General features: G+C 38.6%; 1 protein-coding gene across 1 annotated transcript in view; it reads left to right on the plus strand.

Moving 5' to 3' along the window:
* Nucleotides 1-12,874, plus strand: part of LOC110836281 (secretin receptor) — a 108,007-nt gene that overhangs the window by 59,969 nt on the left and 35,164 nt on the right. The window contains exon 2 of the mRNA XM_022077344.2: nt 2,129-2,231. Coding sequence (XP_021933036.1) covers nt 2,129-2,231 — 103 coding nt within the window. The remainder of the gene's footprint in view (nt 1-2,128; nt 2,232-12,874) is intronic.

Here is a 12,874-nt window from a genome sequence, read left to right on the forward strand (position 1 = left end):
GAAGTAAGCTTACAATTTTGAATGATTTCATCCCAAATAATCTCCATACGAAAATATTCGTGTCAGATCGTGGTCCATAGTAAATGTTTTGAGTACAGTTCGCATATAAATTCAGTTCACCAAAACTAATTAATAAGCTGTGAGGTTGGAAATTAAGTTTGAACTTGTATTCCATTGTTTTCATGTGAAATGAGATATTTTTTTGGAAGAGGTAAGCGTATGTTTTTTTTTTCAAAGTACAGACTTCTTTATGATCATCCGAACATATTTAACCCTGACGATATTTACGAAGACAGTTTGAAAAATGTAAGTTTAAAGTAGTCATATTATTGCAGTTTTAATTGGACTATAGGGCGTCATAGTAGAACATGATTGAAGAACATTTGACTGGAAATCACATGACAGGAAGTGGTCGTGGCCTAGTTTAAGGCATTTGCCTGAAAGGTCCAAGGAGAGACACGAGAGTCCTCAGTCAGGACAGCCGGTTCTCGAGCTGAGAATTGAACCACAAATCTTCCGAGTACTAAAGTGTGAGTACATAATTAAAAATTAATATTTTCTGGGAAGGGACAGTAAGACGAAGTACCGTGATAACTTTGCGAAGCTCCTCTAAAGTCACTTGTTCCTTCTTGTGGCATTTACGTCTTCAGAAGTTCAAGCAGCTTCCGGACCGAAACCTTGGTCGACCAAGAACTTCGTGTCGTAACATCAGTCATCAGACACCCTCACTCTCGTTATATACAACGAGAAACCAAAATTTTCACAATAAAAAACAATTGAAGTTTGTATGTTGTTCTGTAAGTAAAATTGGAATATAAGGCTTTATAAACTCCTCTGGAGAGAGAGTTTTAATTGCTTCCTCGTTTGCAGAGTGGGCGTTCCAATTTTCTTGTCTCCTGTGTACTTGGCCAACATCTCTGTATCGGTTTTCGGACTTGTCAGAAGCACCCCCCCCTTCCCCGGGCTCTGTGATGTGCTCTGAAGCCCCAGCGAGACGTGAAAATGCAGCCTATTGTTCGCCTGTGCTCGTGGCTCACATTTCGCATTGTCTATTAAACGTGCAGAGAAATGTTTTCATTTTCCGTCCACGTCTTTAACGTTAAATATAATGGCTTTTCTTTACAAAATGGCCTTTGAATGTATTTTCGCGCCAAATTAATTGATTCTTATTTGTTCTAAATACATTCTTCATGACCTTTGAAACTGCTTTCGTAGTTTGGCTTGGAATATTTCATGAATCATCCGCGTTACCATTCAGGGTTAAATGACATTTCTTCCGACGTGCTGCTTTAACACGTGAAACACCACAGATGATTTCTGTTGGTGACAGAAGATACAAGTCTACGTGAAGAATTATTATCATCAAGAATTTAAGCCTTAAATCTCGCGTTAAAAATTATGGGTGCATGTAAGTCCATTTCACGTCTTCAGATGTAAATAATATACGAATTTATTGACCACAAGATGAGACAAATTACCTTTTAAAGTCTGCACAGAAATAAAACCTTAAAGTCTCATTTGACTTTGCTGAAAATTGTGTTTTTGAATCAGTACTTGAACATTCCAGATTCATCTGTGTCTTGGCATTCACACATCCGGTATCAGGCGGTGTTACAAAGGAAGTGGGGAGCCAGAAGATATTGATATGCAGACCCAAAGTTCAGAATTCTTCTTGTGATTAATTAAAATATTACTACTGTGGAGTCCGAAGTCTCTTTCTATATTCTCGATGCTAGTTTAAGGAGAAGAAAGCTTTTCATATTTGTTATGTAATTTTTAAGGATATTTTTTATGCGCAATTTCATTATGGTGCTATTTCATCCGTCACCAAATTTCACACTTCAAGGTCACAGCAAAAGTGTACGTCATTTCAACGAGAACAGTGGAGATAGGCGATTAAAGACAACTCAGAACTCGTAGCGTAGCGTAGCGTAGCTGTACCGTTGACTTGGAGCCACGCGAAGAAGGGGCGAGGTCCTTCCATGACCTTGAAACATCCAATTTTGTGACGACGACTGTGGTTTTACTCAGAACACAAGATTGTTCGGCAGTCATGTTAATTACGATAAGCCATAGGCAATTTTGAAACAGATTTTCTGAAGGGTTTGTGACATTCTCTGTCTTGCAGGAAAGGCTACACGTGCTGAGTCCGGAGGAACAAGTGAAATGGCTGAATTCCAAAGAGGAAGCGTGCTTAAGTGGAATATCAAACAATTTGACCGCAACTCCAGGTGAGACATGAACCATGAACCTCTAGTTGAAACTGCATGTTAAGCCATGCTTTTAGTTTAAATCTTAGTCCATTATTCTTCTCAGTCGGTTCATGTATGTAGACGGCACAAGATGGGTTGTAGCGCCGTGCAGTGTCCTAGGAGTTTACCGACGTTTCAGAGGTCCACGCAGCCTCCTAAACCAGAGCGATGTAACCCAGAAGACAGCCGTCTTTAGACTCACCGCTGCTTGTAACAAAAATTATGCCCTCTTCATGATCTATAATGAGTTACGAACCTCTGTGATGCAGATGTGTGAGGTTTTACCTGTTATCTGTGAGCTTATTAGTCGTTTTGTAGAATTTCTCGGTCTCCTAAGGGAAGTTCAGTCATGAATCTTTCATGATTTTGATTTCTTATCGGGCCCAATGTAGTACATAGGGGAATGTGGGTAAATATGACCACTGTAGATAAATGATCACTTTATCGTTTCTGTGACGTAGTGGAATTTTAATCAATGGACTCATTCTGTTGGCTGCTATGGAAGGATTTATATATTTATTTTATTTATATTGGAAATGTCGATTGAGACGTGATCATTAAATGCGAGCTTTACTTTTGATTCGATCGCATAATTAACTTACAGAACATAACAATTTTTGCTGGTCACCACATTTTGAGGTTAATGTCAGCGTTCATGTGATCATCCGTTGTGAAGGTAATATGAATAGGGTTTATCGTAAAGGCGTTTTATTTGATGACTGTAATAGAATTCTTAATTGAATCTCTGTTGATATTTGGTAAATTATTTTTGAATTAAAGGGGAAAAATAATATTTGTAATGTGGAAATAATATGAAACATAAAATCTAAATGACATTAAGAACAGCGTTTGGTCGATGTCTTTCCGCGGACAAATATATTAACATCTCTCTGTACATGCTTTAAATTTCAAGTTGCGTGTCTGTGACGCGTGTTTCAGGAATAAAAATTATATATACAAATTCACGAATTAGCTCGCCATAGTGTGATATCTTGTTAAGAAAACAAGTGTCAAACGTTTTACGACGTTACGATGTTTATATTAGCCACAGTCAGGGATAATACGATGACAAAGTCGTTTGTTTTTCGTTGTAGACAAGCTAAATTTAAGTCAGTATATATCAAACTGGTACTGGAAGTAGCTAGAGGGCTCAAACAAGTGACCATCGTATTTGAATACTTTTGTCTGAGTTGAATTCTGATTTTTTTTAAAACATCGCCTTTACTTTGGTCATATTTCCCCCAGTTCCCCCATAAAAGAATCTGCACTGCCCCCGCAAGAACATTCCTTATTACGTGACCGTATCGGCACTTGACAGCGATTAATTATGGGCAGAACATAATAAATTTTGAATGGTCTTGAATGTATAAATACTTTTAATGTACCAAATACAGACCTTACTCGTTAAATTAGGCAAGACGACAAGATTTGAATTGTGTTAAAAATCGATCATGTTTGCTGCTTTGAATGCAGTGGAAACAGTTTCAGATGTGCGTTTATTCCTTAGCCGATTTCTTTAGAAGAATGAATGGATTACACTGAATACTTAGAACTTTGTAAGCTACGTAAATAAGCTCTAAGTTTCGGCAAAACTTGATAAGTTATGTAGCTCTTTCCAGCTTCTTGAGCGGGCGGCGGTAATTTGAACCAGGTTTGCCAAGCGTAAAATATTGTCACTACGTCTTTAGGTTAACAGATGTCACTGCAGTAAAACGGATCAAAGAGATATCTGAGCCAAAATTTTTCCTTTGGGTTAAACAAACCTAGGATTCAGTTAATGCGCATTTTGCTGATGACAGTTTTGTACAAACAGGAATGTTATTGAAATAGGAACTGTTTCTGGTAAGAATTGTAGATACGTACTCAGGGTGCTGTAGTACCCTGAGGACGAAGATGGTTCTCGAAACGATGGTGATTTTGCATTTTAACCACCTGAAAATTTTTTAATTCGCTGTTTAGGATTTTAAACATGTTTCCAGCATTTCATAAAAGTTTTATGCAACTGTATTACAAATCAATTTCTTTACTGACTATCTCTGTATTCAAGTCGCATCTTAACTGCATTCCATACCTGGGTGGACATGTATCTTCATAAAACACTCCAGAGTCCATATATTTGAATCCGAGAAAGAACATTTTATCTGCCCAGATCTCTGTAATTATACTTTTCAGAAATAATAAAGGGGTAGAATGATATAAATAGCTTTTAATAAATATTATTGCGTAGAAACATTGCCAGGACGCATTTTGGTGGACGCGACATGCCATTGGTTTCGTTGACAATCGAGCTTCCGAAACGCTGTTGTTTTAGAAATTAGACAATGAAAAATGGCCGGGAGGGACAATTTTACACAAAATATCTCACCGTCAACAGAAAGTTTCAGACTTCGACGAGGAACCAAGTTTAACTTTCGGCGCCATAACTGGGATGATAAATTTTAACCTCGACATCGCGTTGTGTAAAAGTGTTGGCTCCCGAGCTCTGAGGCTGCTTCCGCGGTCGTCACTCGTCCGTTTTCTTGGACGCGACACATTCCATTAAGTGGATGATCGGATCTGAAGGGATGCAGTTATCGACTTATCTTCCTGTGGCGATGTTCGAGAATGCGTTCTCGTCTCCTGCTCTCTTCCACAGCGTCCTGCTTCAGTTTATTGTATCAATGTGTAAATAACAGATAGATGGCTGTCTTTCTTGTACGCTGTTCCCCTGCGTCCTCTGCACCAGCTCTTCAGATGAATCTATCAACGTCGTAAAGCTCAGCTTGTCATAGGAGAACCCTCTTTGTGTAAAAAGAAAGATTCTGTCTTTCTTTTGCAATTTTGGTTGCGAATGCAACTTCGAACCGGCTTTCAGAAAGTTGATTACACTCTTTCTACCTTAGTGTGGCGACAGGAGGGCAAGGTCTTTAGGGACACCAACAACATCTGGTTCCAATTCTGCATCTCGCTCCCACTTTAAGTGCCTTGTCATATTCTGCTTGAGAGGACCCTCACCTTCCAATACTGTGTCCAGTTTATGACCTCATGTTTTACGACCCTAGCGACTGTGAACTGTCTTAATTAAATCGCTAACTCATCACGAGCTGTTTAACCGCGGACTAAAGTGTACACTGAAAGCCTTCTATCCTTACTTCCCCACTCGTAATCCAATTTAATTTAATTCTGTTCTGTTGTTTACACAAATGTTATTTCTAAATCTCCACCAAATTTGTTATTAGAGACACATTTACGAATTAGGCTATTCGATTTCGAACTTATCCTTTCAATTGAAGATCATTAACTTTGCATATTATCTGTCAACCAATTAATGAATATTCTAGAGATGAGTAAGATCTGTGAAACCTAGGATTTACCAGAAACCCTAGGTTTTACCAAACATTGCTGGTAAAATTCCGTAAAAATAATTATTCGTGTCATATTTTGGGGTCTTATCAATGGGTGTTAGTAAATGTTAGGATTTACAATAAGTAGGCAACGGAAGGTTAGGTTAGGTTAGATGTCTCATGTTTTTTTATTTCACAATTTTTATATTTCTTTCAATGTTTTCATGTATTATTTTGAATTGTGAAAAACTTTTTTTAAAAATACAACTTAGATAAGTAATGTATATTTATAAAGTTGTAATTTATGGAACTGAAAAAAAAAGCATCGATTACAAGAGTGAGTGTAGAGATGCATTTCGCCGATTCTTCTGTGTCAAATTGACAGTAACTAGTCTTGTCATCCGTTATCGTAACCCTGGAAACCTCCAGGAGAGACCTCTGATGTTAATGTATGCATCGCTGAACACCGTGGGTATTTCCAACGCTCGTCATAATATTGTTTTCTTGTGATTTTAGTGTCATTTATTATTTTAAAATACAACATGTGATATGTAAAATGGCCACATGAATTTTTTATGATTCGTCTACTTTCCTCAAATTAGTAATTCAAAGCCTGTGGTAAGACTTGTGATAATTATTGTAAATTAATATCACTGCTTAGGTCATTATACCCGTTGAGTTAAAATACGAGTTGTTATACTTAACATCAAACGTATGTAACTTCCTGAAATATGTGAAATCCTCTGTGTTTTTGTCGGCTACAGAAGAACGTTCCTTCAGTACGGTAGTTGACATTTCTCGAAGATCCGTCACCACAGAAATTTTCACGAGGCTTTGTTAATTGGCGATAATTTTATCCCACCTTAAAATTTTAGCACAAAAAAATAAATTTTGTGTTAATAATTTTGTGAAATTAGGTGTTTCAGACGTTCGTAAGGGAGACGTACCACTTTATATTTTCTCCTGACTGAATAGATGGTCCAGACTATAAGATTTGGCTCTCCGAAATCCGTTGGAGAGGGAGGGGTGTCGTATTTGCGTAATCCTGGAAAGTTTATGGACGACAAACTTTCTACAAGGCCGCCAATCAGTGGAAATTTTCCTCAAACTCTGTCGCCAATTTCCGCTTGGTTTACGTAACCCGAATTTTGAATCTGTACTATATTTAAGGATGCAAATTCTTGCCTTAGGGAAACGATCCGGGGGCGTGTTCCACGCTGCTTCAACCTCAGCTGCAGTGTCTCCCACTGAACGGACTTCAAAACTCTCGACAGACTAATATTTCTACGAATATTCAACTAATATTTTGGGCCGCGAGCAATTTCGAGAATGCGTGCTCTGGGCTGCGGGACGACGGAACTCTGGGAATTTCAATTAACTTGGAACCACTCACTCTTATTAGATACGAACAGACATCTCACTCGTCTGAGATCCACATGCGTGCACTTTTTTATCCGCGTGATTGCGCCTTGTTCAGAAGCTGATAGTCAGTCAGCTGGCCAGGTGATTCACCACGTTTTGTGGATCCCGAATTTCCATGGCGTGTCCATGTCCTCCATGTAATTAAATTTTACGCTTGGTGTCCGCTGGTGATGCTGTGGCCAATTTGTATTCACTCGGCAGAAAAGGTTTTCAGTAATGACTCCAGGTGGCAGGATTGTCTGTGTAAATGCTTCTTCAATAAGGCAGCTTTTAGAAGCACGTCAAATAGTGGCGACGTAACACAGCTGACGATGAAGACTAATGTCTTCTGGGGTGTAGCGCCATGTAGTCTGGTAGAAGTTTATCGACGTTTCAGAGATCCCTGCAGCCTCAATCATCCCAGACTTGAGGCTCGACGCTGTGAAAACCTCAGATCCTGCACAGCTGATGTTGTTTTCTTCTAATTTGAGAAATTCTGTCTGTTGTAGGCAAATTAATAACGAGAAAATAAAAAATTGAAGAGAAAAGTATAAAAGTGGGCTAAGTCTGGAGATACGAAAGAAATCATTCCGGGTTTAATTGCAACGGATTCCGGTTAATCACACGAGAATGATGCAATGAAAATGTGCTGAGATCGGTCTCTGAGGAGATCCAAGTTTTATCACAGCCCGTCGCAGAATTTTACGCATAAACAAAGGCTACATCAATCACGGTTTTAGAGATACCATCTTTGAAGAAAACTGAAGCCATTCGTTCACGGTAATGTAATATAACACAGATGCTGTAATCTGTAATCAGCGTCTGTAGGAGACTCGTATGATTTATGTAAAAAAATAATCGCTTAGACTCTTAATTGAAGTGGTACTTAGAATGAATTAACTTGAGATAAATAAACAATCTTGCATTTGAAGTTCTCAAAACAGCGAGGACTTCTATTGTGGTCGTGTAGGTGGTTACCTGAAAAACCACACGGCGTCAAAACTGACCCTGACGAAGCAGCCAATATATCCCTCCGAAACGGCGTCATGAGTCACTCTGAAATTGGAGACTGCGAAACGTGGGTAACCGCCTTTGAGACTACAGGTTTTTCAACCTTCCACGAAGATGGAGGCGAAGCGTTCCTCACATCGTTACTGAATGACAGAACTAAACTTATAGGTTAGGTTTCCGAAACTTGTTTTAAAAGTGTCTGCAGGCGGACTTGCTTTTTCATTGACCGCTGTAACGCCAAGGTTTGTTGATGAAAACAAAATTTTCGGTCCTTTAAAATATTATTGATCACTCCCATTTCCATTGTACGAAGATTTTGAGAGATAATGCTTTTAGTTTTGAAACTACTTAAGTGTGGCAATAAAGGCTGTAATGTGGAGTTCTTGGTTCATTCCTTATAGTTCTAACTAATGTCTGTTTGTTGGAAGTTGAAGTGTGTTGGTTTCCCAGGGCACGCTGAAGACAGCTCAGAGTGAATCCATTAATTGTCGTGTTATCAGCGACATCCAGGCTCATAAATTTAACTTCGCAATGAAACATAAATTCATTTTCCTTTCTCCTGTATCGTTACATGCGTACAACATGAAGAAATGTCTGAAACTTTTACATTTTGATAAAGATAGTCCGACGTTTCTATGAAGAGTCAAGTGTTAAAAAATAAGATTATTATTTTACCTTTACGTGGGATGGGGTTCAAAACCGATGATTATAAAAATGATGTTCACACGACAACTCTTATTCCTATCCGAATGCTGAAGATTTAGACTGGTGTACATTTTTAACATGCTTAGCATAAAGATGGCTGTCTTCTGGGTTGTTACACCATTTATGAAGAAGAGTATCGACGTTTCAGAGTATATATTGCCCAATTTGGCTCGAGTTAAGTAAATTTAAAAATTATGCAATTAATTCCATGTTCTGTTACAGTTCTTTGGAGCCGCTGAAACTCATTTAAATAATAATTTAAACCTGTAAGAAATCATGACTCGTCTCCATTAAAAATACCATCTGGTTGATGGTCTCTTGAGGAACTGGTCGTTTCTTATTAGGATCATACGAAACACGTGAATACAATGCTTAGTTAAATGATTAATTATTGATATCTGAAACAGGCGGTACATATACTTACCTGTGGGTTTTAAACGTTAGAGTTGTTTTCGTTGTGTGCTTGGATGTAATCAGCGCTGATAAATAATTTACGAGTGCATCCACAAACGACGTGAACAAGGGAGGGGAAGGCGGGGAAATGTGTTTTCGTTGGTGGGTTCAAACAAACGCATAAATGAAACTGTATAACAGCTTTATTTGTTTTTGCTTTTAATGTATTAGTTTTTTTTTACAAGTGCATAAAAGTAAAATGGTCTTTTATCTGAATATATGGCGTATAAACCATAATTTTTGTGTATGAGTTTTGAGATTCGCTTTTAAAATTAAGCGTACAAGATAAATTTTAGATTTGAGAGAACAGGTTACTGGGGACATTTGGATCTTAGGTGAGGTTAAAGTATTGACGAGTGTTAATAATTTTCACTGTTCACCAGATATTACTCGAGTGTTCAAAACAAAGAGGGCGAGACGTCTGGGGCAAGTACAACTCATAGAAGATGTGAGAAATATTAATAAGAATTTAGTCAGGAAATCTGAATTACTTGGAAGACATAGTCTTCGAAAGAAAAGTAATTTTAAAATTTGTCTCATAATGATAGAGTCTGAGGTGTGTGGACTGATGTAATCTTTCTCATGACATGAATCGGTGGCCAGTTTTTGTGAAAACTTTCATGAACTTTCGCGTTGCATAAAAGTCGAATAATCTCTACGCCATCTTGCCGATAGTTAGCGTCTGATTAAGGACCGCGCCACGCAAATTGAAATGTTTTGAGTCGCGCGTATTACGTATTTTGTGTGCAAGGATTAACAACCAGCGGGCTTTAACATCACGGCTTCGACCCTCGCAAAAGCTTTGAATCTGTTTTGCGGGGTGCATCTGAAGGGGAAACCTCTGACCACGAATAGAGAGTTATTTTCCCTCTTTAGACTTTTTTAAGCTTTTTTTCAACTCAGATAATGAAGTTCTCCTCCGTTGGAAGACAAAAAATTTAATATTAGGACTTAATTGCATCTTCGGTTGAATGCTTCCCTTAACTCCCCCCCAGATGGCAGGATGTGCGAAATTAAAATTGAAGAGTCACAGATTCTCGCTAACATTTCTCACCATGCCACACATATCTTCACCATAGGACAACAGTGCAATGCGAATGTATTGACGTTTTCTTTTCGTTTATTAAATTAATATGAATCAAACCGCACAGTTTAAGTAGCTTTGAAATGGAGGTTTCTGAGTGGGTGTAAAGTTTTGGAAGTAATTTCTTTTACTACATAGTTAAACCATAGTTTTAACTAGTCTTAATATGCGTTGTATTATCAACAGATTCTTCGTTGTCCGAAAACTATTTTTTAGAAATGTATCTAGACGTATATCCAGCCTTAAGTCGGGAAGGCGTTTTTCTATATGTTTTCACTGTATCTTCCTCGGGCTGTATGCGAGTTGCCCTCGGTTCGTTTTTCAGGGCTGGACCTTCACGCTGGCCCAAGGGCGGTCAAACAGACAGCGGGGCCGAAGGGCCTCGAGCGAGTTGTGAGCCTACAACTTGAACTATAGGCCAGAGAATCCACTCGTGTAGAACATTTCGAGAACAGTGCTATATGAAATTCAAAGAAGATACGAAATTCTTTGCTCAAGTGTTAAAATTTCCTCAGTGATGATTCTTTTATATCTCTGTGGCCTTTTTATCGTGATTCTCTGAATTGGAAAGTGTAAAGCTGTCACTTCGTAGCGATTGCAACGACCTTCTGTTATGATTGTCGCTCTGATATTAAATTTCGCTGCCTAGAATTTTTTTTATATATTACGATTTCACGGCGGGGAATATGTTATCGTCTTGTGGGACGTTCAGCCGTGTAAGCACCTCTGAAACGTCGATGAATTTCTGTGAGACTACACAGCGCAGCTTTCTAGTAGGCGGTCATCGTTTCTTCTCTGCTGGCTGCGTGCCATTTGAATCTGCGTTTGAAAAGAATTTCAGAAAATTTTCGTTTAATTATTAGTTCGCATTAGTGGATTGTGTTCTCCCAAGTGGAAGGCCACCTTTGAGGCACGCGGTCAAATCTCACACTTTTAATAGATTCTCTTTTGTCTCCTTGAGGTTTGCAGATGTTCGTAAATTCTGAGCTGGTATGGTTTTGGAAGGAGACAGTAACACCCTTCCACATTCGTTTCGGAGACTGAGAAAACACTGGAAACACTTTAATAAAGATAATTAATTAACCTGACGACGTACGTTCGTTGGTCTCCTTCTGGACACAAATCCGTAGTGTTACTTTCTATTATGTTGGAGCGCGATTTTGTGAATATATGTATATATATATATATATATATATATATATATATATATATAGTTAGTATTAGCCGACTTTACACAGGAATGTAATATATGTATGTTTGGTGCATTTATTTGGATTTCTAGTTATGTTTGCTATGCAGTACTTACTGCAGCCAAAAATGTAGGAATTCAGTGATATTATTACGCACCTATCTCAGTAAATAGCACGTAGACTTGAAAAATTTAAAAGACTGCACGACCTAAATAACCAGATGGCTTACCGAACCCGAAGGTTCATCACCGAATTAACCAAAGCCCTCCACCGGACCCTGTCCTGGGCCAACAAAATCCAGTCTCCTTCAACTCCTATCTCCCACAGATCCCGCCTGAGATTATCCTCCCATCTACGTCTAGGTCTCCCCAGAGGTCTCTTCCCCTCAGGCTTCCACACCTCTTGTCCCATCCATGCGCGCTACATGTCCCGCCCATCTCACTCTTCTCGACTTAATCACCCTGACAACACTGGGGGAGGAGTACAGATTTTTAAGCTCGTCATTGTGCAGTTTTCTCCACGCCCCATCGTCTTCCCTCTTAGGCCCAAATATCCTCCTCAACACCCGATTCTCAAACACCTGCAATCTGTGTTCCTCCCTCTGAGTGAGAGACCATATTTCGCACCCATACAAAACAACAGGCAAGATTATTGTTTTGTATACTTTAATTTTCAGATTCTTAGAAATCAGAAAGTGTCTCATATCCACAGTGCTTAAAAAAAGCTTTTCTGTAAAAGGAAATAACTCCATAATTAATGCGAAGACAAAATATGGATATTAAACCTTTCACCGAAACGTCAGTGATACTACACAGCGTTCCAGTCGAAAGGACCACAGGCAGTAGTTTTTAGTAAATTAAAAAATCTTGATTTGAAATTTCCGAACATTGCAGTGTCTTATATGGACACACCCCACGTAATCAATATTTTTAATACTCCATATTATTATTATTAATAATTATTACTTTCTTTATACTATAAGTAAATGAAATTAAGTACAGTGTAGTTGTTCCCTTGTTGCAAAAAGCCATAATTGATGTCAAGAAAAGCAACAAATTAATTAACTTGTCAGTAAAGGAAGACATTTTCTAGGACAAGTCCTCCGGCTCGTTCATTTTCTATCTCCAAGCCTGTGCTGACTCATCGCTTACGTGCGATAACATTTTAATTCGTCTGACTGAAGTCATCGGGCATAAAGATCTGTTGACACTGACGAATTTCCTCCCGGGACTTAGCTCCGTAGTCTTCGCTCCAAATGAGTTCAGTTTATATTCGCATTATGCAGACTCTTAAGAGTAATTTATCTTTGCGAGTAATGTCCTTACACTAAAAAAACAACATTTATATCGCTATATTTATATGCCTTAAGGTCTGTTCACCGCCACGGTGGGCTAGCGGTTAGAACGCTGGCCTTGTAATCCTGGGGTCTCGGGTTCGATTGCCGGCGGTGCCCGA

This window comes from Zootermopsis nevadensis, unplaced genomic scaffold (assembly GCF_977971745.1).
Source record: "Zootermopsis nevadensis isolate Lab colony 2312 unplaced genomic scaffold, Znev_1.0 Znev_ptg000028l, whole genome shotgun sequence".
Taxonomy (NCBI): Eukaryota; Metazoa; Arthropoda; class Insecta; order Blattodea; family Termopsidae; genus Zootermopsis; species Zootermopsis nevadensis.